At 34.5% G+C, this 21384-nt stretch overlaps 2 protein-coding genes across 18 annotated transcripts in view; one reads left to right on the forward strand and one right to left on the reverse strand.

The window, feature by feature from the left end:
- Positions 1 to 15490, forward strand: part of ASB5 (ankyrin repeat and SOCS box containing 5) — a 41004-nt gene extending 25514 nt beyond the window's left edge. For 3 of the 5 annotated variants that reach the window (XM_041715819.2, XM_072928365.1, XM_030271321.4), the window contains 7 exons: positions 5016 to 5083; positions 8346 to 8425; positions 9486 to 9593; positions 10950 to 11100; positions 11234 to 11368; positions 13338 to 13529; positions 14879 to 15490. In XM_041715819.2, coding sequence (XP_041571753.1) covers positions 5016 to 5083; positions 8346 to 8425; positions 9486 to 9593; positions 10950 to 11100; positions 11234 to 11368; positions 13338 to 13529; positions 14879 to 15006 — 862 coding nt within the window. In that variant the 3' untranslated portion in view covers positions 15007 to 15490. The remainder of the gene's footprint in view (positions 1 to 5015; positions 5084 to 8345; positions 8426 to 9485; positions 9594 to 10949; positions 11101 to 11233; positions 11369 to 13337; positions 13530 to 14878) is intronic. The other 2 variants (XM_030271318.4, XM_030271319.3) reach the window with 1 other exon arrangement.
- A 2638-nt stretch (positions 15491 to 18128) lies between these two features.
- WDR17 (WD repeat domain 17) overlaps positions 18129 to 21384 on the reverse strand; it is a 57561-nt gene continuing 54305 nt past the window's right edge. For all 13 annotated transcript variants that reach the window (XM_072928356.1, XM_030271314.4, XM_072928360.1 and 10 more), the window contains one exon: positions 18129 to 20606. In XM_072928356.1, the coding sequence (XP_072784457.1) occupies positions 20487 to 20606 (120 nt within the window). In that variant the 3' untranslated portion in view covers positions 18129 to 20486. The remainder of the gene's footprint in view (positions 20607 to 21384) is intronic.

Below are 21384 nucleotides of genomic sequence, written 5' to 3' on the forward strand. Positions count from 1 at the left end.
CTATGGGGAACCAGAGATGAAAGGAGGGGGAGGAGTAAACTTGACATATAACTTTATGTGTAAGGAAAGGAGTCTGTTGAGAGCTGAAATAGGAGGCAATAGAGGAACACAGGTGACAGAATTATTGTCCTGTACTAATACACTAAAGACACAATATAATTGTAAGGCTTTGCATAGAGAAGTACTTAGGAGGTATTTAAGTTGCTGAACATTGACAGTTTCAACAATGAGGAATAAAACCTGTTAGAAGTGTTTAGGACTCCTATTGCCTGTGCCGTATTTTCTTGTAATTTTTTTTTTTTCCTTAGTCTAACTGTGTAAAAGGGAGCTTTGAAAAATTGCAAGAGTCTTAACAGGAATTTTTTGAAGAGTGATCATAATAACATTTAATATTGATTATAACATAAGGTTTCGAGTGAAACAAAAAAAGAAATTAAGGAAGTCAAGCTTGAAATTCATGATATAAAATAAAAAAATGGAAATGTTAAAATAGTAGTAAGTAGTAAGTGACAGGAGACAGGAGTGAGTTCATATCTTGTACATAAAGGAACTGTGAATTTACCATGTAAAATATAGCTATATGTTAGCTATATTCTTAAAATATATTCTTATTCTTAAAATACCTTTTATGATTTCCAGTACTGACAGTTTTAAAACTCATCAATATTCAAGAATTTAAGCACCAGTTGCCTTCTCTTTCAAGTAACCATTTGAATGCAATGATACTGTATGATTGCATTTATTCATCAGCTTTAATACACGGAACATCTTTTATCCTCATGTTTTCACTGTTTTGGCTAAGATTACATGACCTAAAGAAACTTTTATTTATGGTCATTTTAGCTCTTTAGGTCAGTATTTTCTAAAAAAGCTTGGACAATATCCCTCAGCTGAAACTAAATTTCACAAGAGTTTATCAGTGTCAGTACTAGCCACTCCATTATATGATTGAAGGTTAGGTTCTCTTGCTACTCTTGCAATGAAATGGCCACAATTATTCTAGTTTTGGAATTCTCAGAATCTGAGTAAAATATGGAAACTAAAATTTTCTGTAGAATCCATTTTAACAGCGTCTAGCTACTTAAAACCTCTTTGTGATTGCCGTGCTGGGAATATACATTTATTGATAGACATCCTGCAGTACTGAGAGACTTCTGTTGCACTTAAGGCTTCTGATTGTTGCAGTGCCCTTGAATAACAAGTATATCTTTTATCAAGTCCGAAGAATGCTTTTTTTCTTTCCTCTCTATTTCATCTGTGCAGGTATCCAAACCTGACTTGGCTCTACAGGCACCCTTGCAGAGCAAAGGGAGAGAAAGTCATACTGCAATGCAGTCTGTAATTAAATGGGCAGATTGGAAAATGGACTGAAAGTGATTCAGAGGGTGGAATATATTGTAAGATTGGATGAAAAGGTGAAAGGATAGAGTCAAAATGGGAAAAGGCCTTTAGACTACTGGCTTGAGGGGCAACAACCTGAAAATCTTGTGGATGTGACAGAAATTACACACTGGGCCCAGATTTGCTGTACAATTTCTTGCTGTTTATGAGGTTTAGGATTAGACCCTGGGCTGCATTCACTCTCAGACAGGCTGGGAAAATACAGAGAATTCTCAGCACAGTTTGGGAAAAATTGTTTGTACTCTGGATTAAGGCTGAGACTGTGTTTGAGGAGCAAAATGATTCCAGAATTTAATCTTCAGAATCAGATCTCAGCTCAGAATGTCCATATACCTTTTCTGTCACCTTCTAGTTGGAAAGGGGACTGAAAAGCCCTTACTTTGTTTTAGTGACATGTCCAAGGAAATATTAACAGCCAAAGAATATTACCAGCTGCTCTTCCTACTCCAGGCATATCTGATGAGGATCTAATAGATTACTGAATTTGGAGACTTATGTGATTTTACATATTGGCATTCTAGCTAGGGCATACAGATTTTGCAAGCTACTTTAGGTTAGAAAAATATCCAGACAGTTGTTGACGCTTCAAGAAGATGGAAAAAACAACCTGTGCCTGAGCAATGGGCATGGAGCTGTGGCTGTGCTTTCACGTGACACGAGAAGGGGCCTGGCACTCTCCTTCCCACATGTGCAAGGCTGAGTGCAGATCCAGCAGCGACCGCGGCTGCTCCCACCATTGCCATTGCCAGCATCTTCACACAGCATAATGTTCTTTCTGTTGGGAACCAAGCAAGCTATGTATGGAAATTGCTGTTGGGTTATTCTAGGCTTTTTTATAGAGTTCAGTGGCTCGTGTTTCTGTGGGAAAAGTATGCAAAAGTGCAATGCCAAACTCGCAAAGTGTTACCTGTGCCACACAGATTTGACCACTCAGTGCATTATACCCCAGTATTTGACAGCACAGCCACATGCTGTGCTCTTCCAAAAAGCCCCAGCCTCCTTAGCTGTGCAACAAGAATGATGATTTGAGAATGCATTAGTTTTATACTCAGAAAAAACATACCCTATGTTCTGCTGTTCAATGCAAAGGTTAGAAGGTATGTGATGAATGGTAGGGAGAAAGGGTTAATGTTTTAATGCCCCTAAAAGTAAATGCCATTCTTGTCTTTGCTTTGGAACCTTTGTGTTTTAAGACCAATCATCTGATGTAAAAGCTTTTTGGCTGATCATGGTTATTATTATCTAAAGCTGAAATTTCAGAAGCCTAGAGCTCTTACAACCATAATTAAACTGTGCTTTTAGTTTAAGAACTCAGAAAAAAAATAAGCTGTTTGAATGATTTTCTAATTCAAGCATCAAAACTCTGTCTTTAAGTTCCTCAGTCATAAAATAGTATGAATGGATGATGTTCTGATATAGGTTCAGCAGGGGAGTTGAAGTATTCTTTTGTTATTGGGACAATACCATGAAAAAGGCAGTAGAAAATTAACAATGTTACAGTGAGTTTATAGTTCGGATTACATGTCTTAAAGAGATCCTGCTAGATATGGAGATTAAAAAATTTTGAATGCTAACTCATTCACTGAATGCAACACTGGAATGGCAAAACCAATGTGCAGTCATGTGGTGCAGGTGCATTAGAGACAGAACTGTGTGGGAAAGTAAATTTGCTTTGTATGGTTTTTAGGAGTAGGAAATTGTGGCGCTTGGAATGAAGCCCCCAAATTGTGAAAGTCTGCATTATGAATTATGATAAACATTGGAAAGTATACTGGTATGAACCAATCAAGTTTTCATTGTTAGTGTGCATATATATATATATATATACACACACATTTAGTTATATAGTTAGAGAATTTTAAGATTATTTGAAATATTGAAATGAGATGTGTAAATGCCACTTGAGTGACATCTTCTCTTTCAGACATATTTTAATAATCTCTAGTTTAAGTTCTGATTCTCTTGAGGTTCTTCAGTGTTGACTGTTTAAACTTCATTTATTAAAAAAAAAGTGGCTTCAGTTTTTCTGGCCATATCTAATCATGATAGTTAAGCATCATAGATATATTTCTTAAAGTTTAAATCCTTCATTGAAGATTTTTTTCCAATAGTTTTTAACATCTAATATCAATCAAGTAGTTGACATACTTCTTTATCCTACAAGGGATTTAGACAAATGATTAATTTTATAGTGCCGCAAAAAAAAAAAATCTTTTAGAACCTAATTATATATACAAAATATCAGACACTGTCAGCAACTGGAGTTAAGTGATTCTGTTGATCTTGGGACTCTGTGTTGCAGGGTTTTTCTCTTTAGTTATTGATCCTGTCTGTTGCTTCAGTTGCCCGAAGCTGAAGCACTCAGAATGCGTCTTAAGAAATAAAAAGTAGCAGTGCTTGTCTTAATACATAGCTTTTGTTGGTTTTGCAGAAATAAATATTATCTACAGTGCTTTCCAAATACTCTGTGTTTCTCATCTGCCACCAATGAGCTGTGTCAGGCTTCTGTATTCAGTTCTTCTCTGATAATAGTGCTTCTTCTGATGACTGGGACTCAATTAGCCATGGAGCAGTCATTTTTTGAAGTGCTGAGCCCTGGTATAAATACTCTCCCAATGAAGTCAGTGAGAAGAACTTTGTTCATGACAGTCCTTATTTTGAAAATCTAATCTTTAATGTACTTTTTATACTGAGTTGAGGGTCATTGTTTTATTGGCTTTTTAGGGTGTTTTTGGAGACTTCACGTAGTTTTAGAAATAAATACAAAAGGAATGACATGACTGGAGGTAAAGCCTGTTGTGAAAATATTTTTACGTAGTATTTTACTACTATGATTATAATTGCAGGAATGACAGATAATTGCACATAGATGTAAAGGAGTGAAGTCTGTAGGAAAAGAACATTAATGACTTAGAAATGAATTAAAGTCAGAATTGAAAATCCCTATTTTTTGGATGTTTTCACTGCTGAGAAGAGCTATCGAAGCCCCAATTCAACAACCAAAGAATATTTTAGAACATAATTGAAGGAATAATGAACTAGTAAGAGAAAAACACAGTTCAGGTACAGCTCAAACAGCATTTGAAACATGATCAGAATATCTTTGCTTTTCTTTTATAGATGTATTTTGAGTAAGTAGTAAAATAACAAAGGGACATTTGGCAGTGCTTCCCTTAAAATCTATGTGCTGATACCAATTTTTGAGGACACAAAACTGTAAGTCTCTGCACGAAGTTAAAAAAGAATGAGTTTTTCTTGCAGTTTATTAATGTCAAGGTTTTCTTGATTTCACTGTGAGTTTCTCTTGTGTTGAAATTCCAGTTTTTCTGTCTTGGAAAACCAATGCACAGATAATGGCACTTTGAGAAGTTGTTATGTTAAAGAAAGAAATGTGAAAAACAGACAAAAAAGGACAGCAGTCCTTTACCATAAGAAACTGCCAACTTGTATACACTCATATATTCAAAGCTGTGTTTACTGAAGGCTGAAAGTTCGTATTACAGGGAGCTGCTGATCTTCCAAACATAGCCAGAGTGTTTTAGGAACAGGTCCAACTAGCAAGAGCAGGTTTTTTTATTATTATTATTATTATTTTAATTTTTTTTATTTTCCAGATTGAAAGAAATGAGTAGGATTTATAATTGCAATTGGCTGGAAGTGCCATGGGGAGATGGAGATTTAGGTACTGTATAATAATTTGTAAATTTTTTTTAACTTCACCTGTTAATGCAGTGAATATATTTATTCTTTCTTGTTAATGCCTACAAAGCAATGATGCTTTGGAATAGTTTGCCCTTCTGGTAAACTATACATCAGAGAACTGGAACTAACGTGGTTTCTGTATATAGTTAGTGATACTTTATATTCAGCATTGTCAGAGACAGCAGGGAATTAATGCATTATCAATTTTGGAATAGACTATTTTTGCTAATACTGCTATTACAAACAAAATGAATGAAAGTGTTTATCTTTTTGCTAATGACTTCTAAGTGAGAGAACTGTAGTACTGTAATTTGTAGATTAGCAGAAGGCAGTAATCTAGGCAAATAATTTAAGAACACCTTTGATGTTTCTTTATGGTAAATATTCATGTTGAGCATATTCTTGTCACTGTAGTATTTAATGATGAATTACTATGTATATCAAAAAATCAGTTGGAATGTGAATTTTCTTTTTCCAGAGCTTGGTCCGCTCAAAATAGTTATGAAACATTTTGCTTGTAGATTTTATTTGTAGTAAAGATGATACAAGCTTTTTGCATTTTATGGATTTATCAGAAACAGCTGGCTGCTGAATGTCTCTGCCTGAAGATAGGGATATGAGGTGGGTCTAGGTGCAAACCAGAGCTTATAACAGGATCTGGCATAATTTGATTATCAAATGTCACTGGAGTAATTAATAGACATTTGTCTGATCAATCCAAAATGGAAGGAGGGGAAGGAAATAAAGGTGGAAAATTGTTGCTTTCAGATCCTACCTGCATCTTTGTTGTGTTTATACATGGCTACAAAAATGTCTGAAATGTAAATGTATTGAATGAGCATAAAAACTTCATAACTCTTATGTTTTTATAAGATGTTTTTCCATATAATCAGTTGTTTTTTTTTTTTTTTCTTTCCATTGAGTAGGATAAATGGTAGAGAAAGGTATGTTCTCATCTATAGAGACAGAGGGACAAAATTACCAAAAGCAACCTCTAAATACAGATTTAAATTTGAGGAATTTTTTGTAGCAGCCAGCAGGAGAACTTAATGGATCTAATTCATTTGAATTAGAACAACTTGAGTGCTCATTCAGGTACTACTGCAGAAGAAGTAAAACATTGATCGAAATATCATAATGATTACACACATCCAAACCACAGTACAATAAGTCTATCTGAGCTTATTGGTATGACAACAAAAATCCTGATGATTTGTCAAAATTGATTGACTTGAAGGTTTCTGAGCTCAAGGTTTTTTAATGTATAATAGCCCTTATAATCCCAATAATTTTGTGTGTGGGGTTTTTAAAGGGTTTTTTTGGTTGTTTTTTTTTTTTTGAGTGTGATTTTTTGTTTGTTTGTTTGTTTTGTGGATTTTTAAAATTTTGTGTTTTTTAAAATTAGGTTTGGTTTGGTTTTGTTTCTTCTTTTTTAACTCAGACTATCAATAAGACTTTCAAAACATTACATTAAATAAGCCTGAAGTAAAAAGTACAGGGAATAATGTGTGTGCATGGGAAACTGGATCTTGCTAATAGCCCATCTACTGCCATAGATGAAAGAGTTCAAGAAGCTTCACACATACAGGATACTCTGACATTATAGAAATCTTACTGCATTTTTAAAATCAGGTTTATAAAACCTTATTGTCATATGTTTAAACTTCTGTGATCAGCTTTATGTAGTCTTATGACAATTTAAATAGTCATCTGTGCTTTTGTTTTGCCAAGTTTTTGATCTCAGTAGTATTCAGTAGTGCTGAGTCACAAAGTGCACTGTGTTCTCCAAGATGCAGTCATACGTCTATGTAAGTTTAGTCTCATTCACTAACACCAGTAGGAAAATGTAGGTTTTATTTACATTTTCCTATTGTGCACTATTTCATGTGTTTTTAACTAGGCCCTGATTTCAGGTTGAATAGCCTTAATCTTTTCATCATTCTTGATGTGATTTGAGGGGGTTGTTTATAGTAAACAAAAGTGTACTTTCTGAAACAGGCTAGTGGACAGAAGGAGTCCAATAGGAAAGAGAAACAGGGTCTATTTCTGGGGTGTAGTTATCTTAGAGCTTAGCCTGATGACTGCCAGTGATTGAGCAACAGCCTTTGCATTTCAGACTCGCTGCTTGGCCAGTGAATGCAGTGGCTGGCTCTGTAGGCACTCCCTGTCCATGGCAGAGTCAAACCTGCACGCCTGAAGAGTCATCTGCCAATGTTTCCTATTCGTCATGCCAGGCTAATTCTCTCTACGTGTCTTCAGGAATTTTGGGCAGCTTGATGTAACTCACACAAGGGATTGAATCAGTAATTTACAGTTCTAGTGATTTTGTTCTTAGAGGAATAAATACTGATAATTCATAATACATTTTGAAGATGTTTCTTCCTTGCACAGCCTCTCAAAACTGCATTTTCAAAATTCCTGCCATAAATTGGTATCAGTTCTGCCTGCAACCACGGCTGGCTAGAAGGGACCTGTCAGTGTGCAGTCTTGTATAGGAAAGGGCAGGTCCTTCAGCAAGAGCTTCAGAATGCCTCTGGAAGCTGGGCTGAGAGTTAGGGAGGCTTATGTGTGTGAACACAGGGTTGTTGTTGGGTAACTTTTTTTTTCACCTGTCTCTTTTGGGGGAGATAAATAAATGAAAACAAAGGCCAAACCTTTACAGTAAACATATCAAATTATTTTGAAGCCTAATATTTTATAGAATGAGAACTTAGGCTTTATATCTTCTTTATACTGTAGTAATTTTTTTTTACTGTGATTCTCACTGTATTTCTCTCCTTGCACTTGTGTAGTAGCTTCAAATTAATCTCACCATACATAGATTCCCACATTGCTTTTCATATACACCAGCTTCTTTGTGACTTCTTCAGGCAGCTTTACATCTGGTTTAAATTCAAATAATGCCTATATTCCAGCTACAAAGTTTTATTATGTGCATTAAAAATGAACAATGCAAAAATATAAATGGAATATGGTAATTAATTAATTTATTAAATCACATTATTGATATCAAGATCTTAATATTTTGTTCTGTGGACCACATAATGATTTATTAGAGATGTTTACAATTAATAATAGAGCACTTTTTTACTGTTTAGGAACTGATCATTTACGTCTCTAAAGAGGAGAAATTAATTTCATAGGATACTTGACTTCATTCTGTTCATCATATATTCTGCTTTGCAGTGCATTCCAAACCCTTTCTAATTCATATGGCTTATTCAATAAATGTTCTTATATAGGTTCTTGGGCAGATCGCTCACCTCTGCATGAGGCAGCCAGTCAAGGACGTCTTCTTTCTCTGAAGACTTTATTGTCACAGGTGAAGCCTCTGTTTTTACAATTGCTTTCATTTTTAATGTTAGTTAATTTCTCAGAAGAGATTATCAATGCAGATTTAGTATGCTTTGTTTTGCTTTTTTCACTTGAATTTTTCAAAGCAATACATATTTAGGAATTTTTCATATTATAAGATACAAGCTAGTATTTAAAATATTTCAGTATTTCCTCTGCATGTTTTAATTCCTGTTCTCCCCCTAGAAAAAAAACCAAAAACAATCAAACCAAAATTGTGTCTAAATTTATGTCAGTCTTCCCCTCTTGCATGGTATAATTCAATATAAAGCAGTTTCACTGCTTTAAGCCTTGGGTAAATAGAACTAGTCAGGAAGATACTAGTTAACAGGAAGAATCACTGAAAGATTCTGGGTTTTGCACTTTTGTCATTTAAAAACAAATGCTAATATCAAAGAGAGAGACTGTAAATGCTAAATTTTAATATTACAATATTGTCCTATTAGCTATTTCAATATTGAAAAATTATACTACAGAATACATTTGATGAAAGCAGGTAGATACAATTGTTAGTTCTTAAGAATCATACAACATCTACTGCAAAAAATTTAGAGGGCTTGGTGATTTTATCAATCAAGTAAATGTTTTCTTTGCTAAAATTCATAGCTTTGGGTATTTCAGACCTTAAGTCACACAGGTTGGTAGAATCATAGAAGAGCTTAGACTCAGGTCTTTGTGGGGTTTTAAAGATTACCAAGATTGGAGATGCACCACCCTTTCTCTCATCTGTTTCAGGGTTTCACTGTCCCCCAGTTAATTTTCTTTCCACATAGCTACTTGTAATTTGCCATGTTCTGACTTGGGTCTGTTGCCTTTTGCCCTGTCACTGTGCATTTAAACAGTCTGCATATTTTATGCCTATTTCTAATTTAAAAAAAACCAAAACAACTCACTGAGGATTAATTTATTGCAAGTTGAGTTTTAAGCCTATTTATAGTATTGTAAACTATTCATTTGAACAGTAGTGTGAGGAAATGACTCTTATTAGGTTTTGTATGATCTTTAAATACCATTCACATCTATTTTAGGGGTACAATGTAGACACACTAACAATTGACCAAGTAACTCCACTCCATGAAGCCTGCCTGGGAGACCATGTAGGATGTGCAAGAATCCTCCTTGAAGCAGGAGCAAATGTAAGGCTTTTGTTTTCTTTTCTTTTATACAAACTCCAATTCTAACCTTGGCTTAAATGAGAAGGATATATTCCTTGATTTTAATGTAATTTGTCTCTACTTACCCTATTGGCTGCGCTCATCTCATGTAATTACAGCTGCCATCTGAATGATATCCAATGGGAGTGATGGGCAGCCACTGAGACAGTAATGAGTTGGAGGGAATCTGTTAGCAGTATTCATTCTGATATTTCTCTTCAAAAGTATGGAATGCATTCCTCTGCTTTACTGGGTTCCTTTTGCTTTGAGTGGCTTTCAGGAGACTGTTCTTTTAATCTTCAGAATGTCTGTTGTCACACTGCACCTGTGTGCTCTTAAAATTCTTTGGTATGAGTACAAAAAAGCACAGTCTCTTTTCTGTGCTCCTGACAGAGGCTGTCTTATCTTTTATCCCAAAAAGAAAATGGGACTTTACAGATCACTTCTAGTGCAATATCTGCTGACATCAGAGTTCAAGTGCATAGCTTCCCAGGTCTCTGATCTGTGTAATGGAAATATTTATTGTTCTTAAATTCAGTTTTCAGAACCATGTGGAATACGTCTGTGTTATCATAGAAAAAGAAAAAAATATACATAGATATTTCCAAAGCAAATTTCTCCCTACTTCAACTAGCACAAGGATTCTAAAGATACCAAACTATAATAATAAAAATTAATTTTCCCTCCTGGTTTATTTTTAGTATTTTTAATTGTTTGATCATGCATGGAAGAAGATGGGCCAGAGTCCTGGAAGGAGCCTTCTCCTCATACCTGTGTTCCTTCCTTTAGCATTATTAGCCCTCACAAATTTGCCTGCTTTGTCTCCTTACTCTGTCACACTGGAAATATTCAGTTGAAGCGTGAGGTGGTGAGATTGGTATTAAAACAGTGAGCCTATGCTATTAGCTTTGTCTCCATCCCATGAAAGATCACTTGAACCTGGAGACTAAAACTGCAGAAGAAAATGGCAAATAATGCCAGAGCTGTGGAGAGAAGATCCCTTTATCTTGTTAGTACACAAAATGTAAATTTGCTCTATCAGTGAAACAAGCTCAGTGCAATGACTTTTGAAAATTATTTACTGCCCAGATGTCAATATATGTTCTTTAGTATTCCAGGTGTATTTATCCAACATAGTTTAACAAGAATAATAGTAAACTAATTCCAACTGAGAAGCATGGTAAGAGGAAGAGTTTCACTGTGACTGGTCAGTTAACTTATTTTAACTAGTACTTTTTTTTTTTTTTTTTTTTGTATTTTATGCAATTTCTAACTATTTCCTGTTTAAAAATCTACCTTTTTTCAATTCTTTTTGTAAATAGATTTTATATGTTCTAGGTAAATGCTACAACAATTGATGGAGTGACACCTTTATTTAATGCCTGTTCGAGAGGCAGTGCAGCATGTGCTGAGCTCCTGTTACAGTATGGTGCAAAAGCTCAGTGGGAGTCTTGTCTGCCATCACCAACACATGAAGCAGCCAGCAGAGGTAAGAAATTAGCTCCTCAATAAACACTGAGCAGTTGAGCAATGTCTCAGTAAGAGGGTTACAAAATATGTGTGGTTTTGTCCATGAGACATCGTACTGAAGTTGAGCAAACTGTCATGCTTTGTACTGACAGGTCACAGTGAATGTCTGGAGGTACTGATATCCTGGGGTATAGATGTTGACCAAGATCTTCCTCATTTAGGAACACCTCTGTATGTAGCTTGTGTTTCACAGCAGATCCATTGCATTCGAAAGCTTCTTTATGCAGGTATGTCATGATTGAAATAAAAATATTACTGGTCGGTAAAATAAGCATATTGTATTCACCTTTGAAGTCAGCTGGAACCCTTGCTTGCAGGGTTCTACTTCAAAGCTTATGCTGATTCATGTTTTCTTATAACTTACTATTTTTTCATTTTTTGGTGCCATAGTAAACAGTAGAGGAAAAAGAAGCAAGACCAGTAAGAATGAATGTTCAAAATTTTCAGCAGATAGTGCAGCTTTTTACATATTAATTTTCTGTAGGATAAACAAGGGTAGAAAATGAACTTTGAGAAATTTCATATAGTAATCATTGAGATTTCAGTTGAACTATTTTAGCAATGAAGTCCCACTTGCTTTCATTTTTCAGCAAGTTCTGAGCTTTGCACAAAGCATAGAGGCTGAGTTGCAGAGGGAAGGGATAAGGTAAAAGGCATCTGATCCTAAATTTCAGATTATTTATTTAATCAATGGGTAAGAGATTCTGTTTCAGCACAAGTCCAGGGACACAATTGGCATAGCTGAAAGACAATTTGCTATTTTTCAGGTATTTACATACAGGGCTTTTGCATCCTGCAGAACAAGGAATTAAAATGTATATATGAATAATTCAGCCTTGCTATCATTGCATCAGAATAGTTTTTCTAGTTGATTGCATGCTATATTTAGAACTTAAACAGGTAGTTAAAGTGTTTCTCATTGAGTCCATTTCCTCGAATGATTAATTATCCTATGTCATGATTTTTTATGGTTAAGAACAGCAAAAGTATAATTAGCGTATTTTGGGATTCAAATACTACCATACAGAAAAAAACAGTAACAGAAGCACATATTCTACATTTGTTGGTGCCCTGAAGTAAAAAGGGGTGTGTAAATTGAGAATATAAGTAACTACTTATGTAATTTAATTTTTTTTCATGTTTTATTAGTTTGTTAGAATGTATTAGAAGTTGAAAAGCAGATAGACAATGAAATAAGCAAGAGAATGCAGAAGAGCACTCCAGTTGTTAAAATTAAGAACAGGGAATTATTCAGATTTCAGATCCAATTGCTATATACCTGTGACATTATTATTTTATTCAAATGGACATATAAAATGCAAAAAGTTTTGATTCAGGGAGTAAAGTTGGTACAGAAGGCAATTTTTGGTCTCACAAGGTCAGTAGAAGTCTGAAGAAGGCTGGGTTTTAGATGAACCAACACCTTCCCTGTGTAAGGGAGATTCTTTTATACTAGCTAGTTTAGTTTAACTCTTGTATAGATTTTTTTTTCTTGAATATGAATGCATTATTGCAAATTAATTTAGTCCGTTTTAATTTAAAACATGTTAAAAATTACCTATGAATACAAAAGTATACTAATTAGAACCCATGGATTGGGAGAATTAATGGTTTGGGTTTTTTTTTTTCCCGTTAGCTTTCTTGACTGTGTATCTCACCTTAATTAAAATTAAAACGAATTTATAGATTAATAAATAAAGGTTGTATGGGATAGGAGTCTATTTCAAACCCTTTGCCAGCTTCGACATGTGAAAAATTATAAGGCATTCAAGATTAATTTTTGAGTTGGTGTACTCACAAAAATATACGTACAAAACTTCAGTTTAGTGATATTTTTTTAAGACTTAAATAAGGAAAGTATATTTTTTATGTAGTGCAAATTTTCTTAAATGTGTACAAAAAGTGCTTTTTATGATTAGGTAACAGTGATGCTCATATTACCTGATTGGTTACTTGATACCTTTTTGTCTGGTTGTACTTAGATAATAAAACCTAGGATAAAAAAACAAAACCCAAAAAAACACTGATGTGATTAGTTATAGTTCTATGCAATAAAATAATAATAAAGTGGCTAAATGCACTGTGGCATTCTAGGGCAGTGGTGTTTTTTCTTTGTTTTGTAGCCTTGTCTTTCTTACTCAATGGCAAATTTAATTAATCTCTCCTTACGTCTCTTTATGTGCTTCCACCCACCAGGTGCCAATGTGCAGAAGGGAAAGCATTTGCAAACTCCACTCCATGCTGCTGCCCAGCATTCTAGTACAGAGATTGTAAACTTACTCCTTGAATTTGGGGCAGACATAAATGCCAAAAATTCAGATTTTGAGAGGCCTGTTGATTTAGCTGCCCCAAGCAGTTTAGTGGAAAGACTGCTGCTCTTCCATGAAGGTAAGTTTTAGATGCTTATATTTGAAACTGTAACTTGTATTATTAAAAAAACCAAACCCACCTAGAAAAAACTCCAACTTAACAGTCCAAACAACCCAAGTTATAGAAGGCAACACTGTGCTGCTATATGAAATGAATATATGAGCATTCAAGTAATTTCCTTTCTAAGGAATATTTAGCCTCAGCAATACTCAGCAATATTTAGCCTCAGGCCAGAACCCATTGACCAAGCAGCATCAGAATTTATATAGGCTGAAAAATTATCATCATATGTTCATTGGGTGTTTACTAAAGTAGACATTAAAGCTACATTTTTATTGTTTTTTTACAGACCTTGTTAAAAGAAACAGAGTATTTAAATTTCAGGTTAAAAATATATTTCATTTTGGTCAGCTGTCATAATATTTTTAAATATGTATTTTATGTGGATATAAAGCAAATTATTATGATTGTGGGCAAAAAGCTTAAGAAGTTTAATTTTCTAAATTTTCTTTACAAAGTTTTAAAAACCTGAGAAACAGGAGACTAAAGAGGCTATAGTTCCTCAAACCTCTTAAAGGTCTATCTGCTTTGGAGAGAGAGAATATTCCAAAGAGAACTGGACTTATTCAGACTGAACTATGTATAATGTAAAAATAAGCCACAAGAGGATGAAACTATTTCAATAACCATGGGCATCTCTTTAGAGGTGAACTGACAAGTAAGACTGATTCATGTTTTCCTCCAAAAAAACACCCTGTAGTCTGAATACTACTAACAAAATCCCACTAAAAACTCTATGTTTTCATAAATTTACCAAGACTAGTAGTGTTTTTAAGTTAGAGCAAAGAAAAAAAAATTACATGGCATGAAAAAGATATAGGTTTATTATCCAAAGAAAATAGCATTTTGAAGGAGTGGGGGGCAGAATGATAAAGATTATGATTAACTAGTAAGACCACTAAATAGGGTCCAGGATCTTGGGGTATTTTGCCTGCTTATTTTTGTTGCAGTGATGCATTGGTAGTGCAGCTGGCAGTGCTGTGGCAGGTATGTAACTTGTGCTGTGAATAAACCCAAAACAATAAGTCCCCAATTTTAAAGTTATTGATATCAGATATTTTCTGAGAGCTGGTTCTTAATTAAAAAAAACCTGATCTTGTCTTGCTTTCCTTAGTATTTCCTTAATTATTATTAAGGTTTAAGCAGCAATGAAGGAAAGGGAATGAAGAAAAAGGTCAAATTTGCAAAATGTGAACTTTTTTCCCTTGTTTTTTCTTTAGAAATCACATTTTTGTACAAGACTGTTGTAAAACAAAGTGCTGGCTTTAATAATTGTACAATTAAACTCCTTTCTTTATTGTTTGCAGCCACACCATCTTCTCTTTGTCAGCTTTGCCGACTATGTATCCGAAATTACATAGGAAGAGCAAGACTGCATCTTGTTCCACAACTCCAGTTGCCAACAATACTTAAGAATTTCTTACAGTACAGATAACATAGTAATTAATTGTTAGAAACTCAAATATAGTGAGTACATTTTTTTTCTCTCTGTTTGTTGTATGTTTTATCCAAAGAACTGCTGGGCGGAAAAAAAAAGCCTTTTGCATATTGCTTAAAAAAAATCTATCTTTGACACCTGGTGTTGGTAATGTAATAGTAATTGGGAGCCATTCAGCAACTAGTGCCAAGGTGCTAATCCAGCTGAATTGAATAAGTGTGCTGATACTCTGGGACATGATTGTATAACTTTATCTTAACCCTTTATAGCTTTAGTGCTGTTAACTTTAATTGTGTTTATGTTTTTAAAATATGTTTGACACATCTGAACCACAAAGACTTTCTTCATTATTATTTGTTAAGTTTGTCCATTTGGAGTCAATATTTTATGTATTTTCAAATTTCTGTTGTTCATGTACCTAAAAATACTTGGTAATGGGTGCACTATATGCATTGATAAAAATAAAACAATTAGACATCAATTCTTTTTCTTTTTATTTATATAGAAAATTCATTAATCACAGTGAGAAACTTACTTTACTCTTCCTCACTGGCTGTGCTGTGAATTGTAATTAAACTGATGTGAACTTAACCTCAATTTTTTATAGAATTGTGTTTACTGGTACAATTAGTAACTTATTTCTCAAAAAGCCTTAATGCGGAGATACTTTTGATATCCTCTTAAAAAACAGAATCATATAGGCATTTACCTTATCTTTTCACAACAGTGCTGTATCACAAGCATTAAATGGGCATATTAAATAATTTTTTGCCTCAGAGAAAGGCATGTTTTAATGTGTAGTATCTCTGAGGTTTCTGAAAGCATATAGTGGAGATGTGGATACTAAATCTTCAAGCTCAAGTTCAGGAGCTGAATACAAGGTTTCAAAAATGTCTGTTTTCTGTATCAAGATGGGTACAGCTCATGAACGGACATTACTTCTCTTACTACCTGTTTTGTAAACATTTACCCACTTCAAAAATCCTATTGCAAATTCCCAGAATACTCCAGCAGGCATTTCTGTGAAAAGCTATTGTTCAACTCTAGCCAGAGATAGAATGGTGACACCCCTAAGAGATATTAGAAAACCCTAAGGCTTTGCTTATGCCCTTGAATTTTTGATGATTGTGATCTGAATAGATTAACATGTAGCACTCCTCCTTTCCCTCTTCTCATTTGCTGTTCCTTTGAAAACAGATTACTTTCTCAGTGACTGATACTCAATTCCTGCAAACCAAAGCATGAAAACTTGCCATTTGCCCTTGGTGATTCACCCTTTTCCATTCCTTTTCAGTGACGCCTTTCAGTATTTATGTCTCTACTGGAAAGGTGATAAGTGAGGAACTAACTATAGAGGAAGCTTTCAAAAAGAGGAATGCTTACTCAGTTGCTAAATATGCTCCTAATAAAAAATGTAGCTGTATTGACACTGTTAAATAACCTTAATTTGCTTCTGTTCCCTGCAAAAACTCTAGTTAGGGACCTTTTCTGGAGTCCTTGTAAAGAAAAGTCAAATGCAAATATGAGGAGCTGCTTAAGAGTCCATTATATTCTGAATCTGTACTGGAGTGAGTGTAGTGGTAATTTTCATCCAGAAAGTAGCAATTTGTGGTTTTAGGTACAACACCATTGCTGTCTATTACTCTGATAAACAAGCCAATTTTGAAGTGCCAAGCCAACCACAGCACTGTTGAACTTCTCCACGTAGAATGAGCTCATTTAGAACCTTACCTTCAGGTGTACAAATCACTTTTCAAGTTTGATTCAGACAAAGTGGCATATCAGTTTGGAGCAAACATGGCTATTCCACAAAACACCTGTTCAGAACACAACTAGATAGTTAAAAATTCTGCTGAGAGTCATACCAGAATCCAGGCCACCTCATTGCAAATAGGTGTGTTCATGCTCTTGTGGCATTTGCAATATCCATTCCTTCCATTCTCCCTGATCCCTGCCACCATCTAAAGAGAAAACAAGACCATCTTTGTAGTTTACAGGTATTTGCTACTTTTTTTGTGTGTACTTATACAGAATAGACTAGTCAGAAGAAACTGGCTTGTGGTAATACCATTACTTTGATCTCAGGCAAGAGGTACTTTTCAACACAAACTTCCATCTTTTGCTAACAGATAATTGTGTGAAAATTGAGTTCGTTTTGGCAAGGTGAGCCGAGTTGGATGGGGAATTGCTTCTGTTACTATGTGACAGGGAGAAACAGAGGGAATGGATGTGGTTGGCCTGGCAGGACTACGCACTGGGACAGGTCTCTGGCTGATCAGAGCATGCTACTGCCACATACCAAAACACAGGGCAATGAAATACCTGGTGTTAGTGCTTGGTAAAATCCCTTCCAAAAATGATCCCTTGTTTAGCCAGACATGACAGGTTTGTTACTGTTCTCATGCTGTCAGGGCCCTAGTCCTGTGGCTTTGATGGATTGAATTCTTAGTATGAAATAAATGTTATGTGTTGAAATATTAGGAACCAGAATCTGAAGTAAACAGTGACCCAGGTCAGAACACTGTTTAATTGCCCTATTATAATAAAGATTTTACTAAATGAACTGTTATACCAATTAAAAAGTGTTCTAAGGCATTTTCAGGAAAAAAAAATAGTAGTGTAATATGTCAATTCTGGAAAGAAATCCAACAGTGAAATCCTGTAGGCTTGCTGAAAGTATTCCAGAGATCCCCAGGAGGTACTCCACTGGCAGGTGAGAAAGCACATGGAGTACAAGGTTCTCCTTGGGCTTCTCCTGGGCCTGTCCTGGGCCTGTGGGGATGCTCAGCTCTGGCCATGGCCAGTGCAGCATTACTGACCCAGCCTGGCTGGAGCCCTGCACAGGGTGGAACCAACAGGGCATCATTCCAGCCCACAACATGGGTTTAAAGTGGCAGATCTCCTATCTCAGACTGCAGCTGCCAGTGAAGCTGTCTCTGAGGCTTATGAACATGTCAGTACTGTTGGACAGATTAATTCCATAGAACAATGGATTTGGTTTTGCAGGGATGTTGAACAAAACAGAGATTTTATAGTGACTGGAAAGCACTAGATGTGTAGCTTCATGTGTTTTTTCATTTAAATGAAAATATGACTTTTACAGAGGAGTCAAAACAGTCTTTTGAAGACAAAGTATTCTTTAATATTAAGGGGGAGATACCTGTATTTGACTTACTGTACTAGACAATGAAGCTACATATTAGCAAACTGAAATTAAAAATCATGAACCAGTTGACAGTTGCAACCACAGCTGTAACAGCAGACACAAGCACAACCTTTTCTGCATATTCCTCTTACTCCCCACTGTACAAACAACTTCAAGGAAAATGCAACCTCGTTATTCACAATGACTGTTACCTGATGGATCCCAAATATGAAAAATGCCCTTTGACTTAATTTTTGTATTTTAGTAAGGAAAGAATTCTTAACCCTCACTCTGTAATTTATAGGGAATAGATTTTCCCAAAATTCCATGTTAAGGCACAATTTATGTGCAACACATTGATGCATTTATACTACATATTTAAGATATTTTAACTGTGAAATATTAGTAAAAATCGTTATGTTACAACAAAAAATTTTAAATATAGTAGAATGGTAGTTGAGTCAATGCTTCAGATCTCAATCCTCAGTCATAGGGCTGCATGTTCAGTTCTCATGTTTGCGCTCCACCTCTGTATCAACAACTTTTACATATGAGGTTGTACAATTTATGGGCTAAAAGACAGATAGCCTTTCATTTGACAGAAGCAAGATCAGACACTGACTGATGGAAAATTCTTTCAAAAACTAAGAATTTTAACTTCTGAAACTGAATTCTTCTCCAAACTCCATGGAGTAAACAAAGGAAAAACATTTTCAAAGAATACCTGCAGGAAGTAAAAGATTCGGTTCCAGCACCCAAATACATACAAAAATGGGGTTTTTAGGGTACAAAACAGCTGTGTTCCCTCTACCCATTATATTTATAAACCAGAAGCCCTGTAATAATACTCTAGAACATTTCCAGAGGGAAATTTTACTATTTTGAAGAGGGAAGGGAAAAAACCAACCCAGGATTTTATTTTATTTCTAATTGCCATCCCACCTTTCCAGCATGGTGGCATTGTTGTTTCTATACTTAAATAAGGGCAAGGCTTACCTATACATTGAGGCTTTTTCTGATAGGATCTGCTAAATAGAGACCTGACATAATTTCCAGTTTTTCAACAGTTGCTATAGAAATAATTCTGCCAATTTTTAAATGCAACATCTTTATATTTCATGTAACTATGAGGAATTTAAATAAATTTTAAAATTTATTTTAATTGCAACAGCAAAAAATGTAAGAACAGATAAAGTAGATTTCTGCTTATGTGCTGTCAGTTAAGCTAATAAAGAGTATTGTAACCAAGGCATCTTTTCTACAGGTGAGCAATTCTGATTATAAGAATAATTAATAAGAATAATAAGTATAATATTTTTCTTATAATTAAATTCCATACTATACACAGCTTTAAATTTTAAATATTTTTAGTATTCTATTGCCATATTTTCCATATGAGCGCCGATTTAATAAATAAAAATATATATGCACAAGTACTTCTGGTCTGTCATATTATATGCATGTTTATAACTAATACAAAATGTAAAGAGAAAACAAGCTTTTTAAATGTGCATAGCATATTTATATTACTTCAATAAATATGCTGTTTGTTCTATACAAAGCCTTTGTTAAAAAAACAGAAAAGTTTATAAAGAGTTTTAGCCTCTGGTTAAAGTATAATGGGGAATGTTGCCAAATATTATACTATTAGAAAGTACAATTTTGTAATCTAGATAATCTAAATAAATAAATTTAAAAAAAATATAATCTAAACAAAATATAGTCTAAATAAAACATAAGTAACCTTCTATTTGAACTGCTATTAAAGCACAATTACAAGTGGATGAAAAAAAACACCTACTCTTTAAATTTTACTTTTGCTATAGAACCCTGTGTGTAAAAATTAGTTCAAATCAAAAAGGGGGACAGTGTGATACAGCCAAAGTATTCCAGTCATTCTAAAAAAAGGTTGGAGTTGCTGTCAATAAAGTCATTTTATGATTATATATTTGGAAGAAGGTTTATGGGTTTCACAGTTTGTCATCAATATTTTGTACTATGTAGACAGTTGCTTACTTTACAAAGCATCTATTCACAAAGAGTTGACAAAAATAATTGTCTGATGACAATATTATTACTAAAAAAAATTACATGGCTATATATTAAATTAGGACTTTTTCTTTGGATTATCAAATAACTTTTTTCTTTGGATTCTCAACAAACATTTGTATAGAAATCCTTTTGTTCTCATTTTAAAATTTTCAAAGTTCAAGTAATTGACTTTCAGGAGGAATCAACTACTGCCTCTCTGTCCTTTGACAATCAAGGTTAAATCAGCATTAACTCCCAGAGTGTTATTTTAAGCACTATAAAGTACAGAGAAAACACCAAATCAAAATGGGTTAAGTCGTATTCCTGTTCCTAATGGTGAAAAAGGATTCACTTTGGCCCACATCAAAGCATCATTCAGTGAAATTGCAGATTTTCCATCTTCAAGGAAGAACACAGGACCCTGTAAAGTAAAAATGTTTGGGAAGGGAGAGAAAAGGAAATTATACATGGATTGTGTAAAGGCCACAACAAAAAGTACATTTTATCTCAGAAGAACATAAAAACCTTGTTTAGATCTATCCACTATATTTTTTCCCACTCACTTAAAACTCTGATAACAGCTACATATTATGAATTGAGGGCACTTATGTTCCCAAACCTGTCAGCCCAAATTTTCATAATATTTTTATTTTTTGTTTGATGTGTTTTATTGTTATTTTATATATGCTTGTCAATTACTCCTGAGTTAAATTTAGTTTGAATTAGAAACTGAGCTACCAAGCATTTTTCTTCAGAATACTGTCCATATTTTCATCATAGCTGTCATTATTTCTGCTGATCTGTGCCTTTTCCTATCTACAAAAAAAAAACACCCTTGATATAATGTCTCCATTAATTGCTTGAAAACAGAGTCTACATACAGTCTACAGAATTATTTAAAATATTCACTATGAAAAGGACAAAGTACTCGTTCATGTGATGGAAAAAGAGTTATTTGCTAATTTATTATTTTGACAAAATCTGCTCTCAAAACTGCAGTTCAATTTCAGTGCTTTCTTAAAGAGTTATGCTCTCCAAACTTGCTATGTAAAACTTGTAAACCCATACAAGTAGGCTTCCCTGCTTTAGTATTAACTGATTTTGATTGTTGAGCTGATCTGCATGCCTAAAGCCATGACTCCTAATGTATGCTAATCCAGAAATAAGGATCCTGTAGATGACAAGCTGGTGACACCATA

Source organism: Taeniopygia guttata, chromosome 4 (assembly GCF_048771995.1).
Source record: "Taeniopygia guttata chromosome 4, bTaeGut7.mat, whole genome shotgun sequence".
Taxonomy (NCBI): Eukaryota; Metazoa; Chordata; class Aves; order Passeriformes; family Estrildidae; genus Taeniopygia; species Taeniopygia guttata.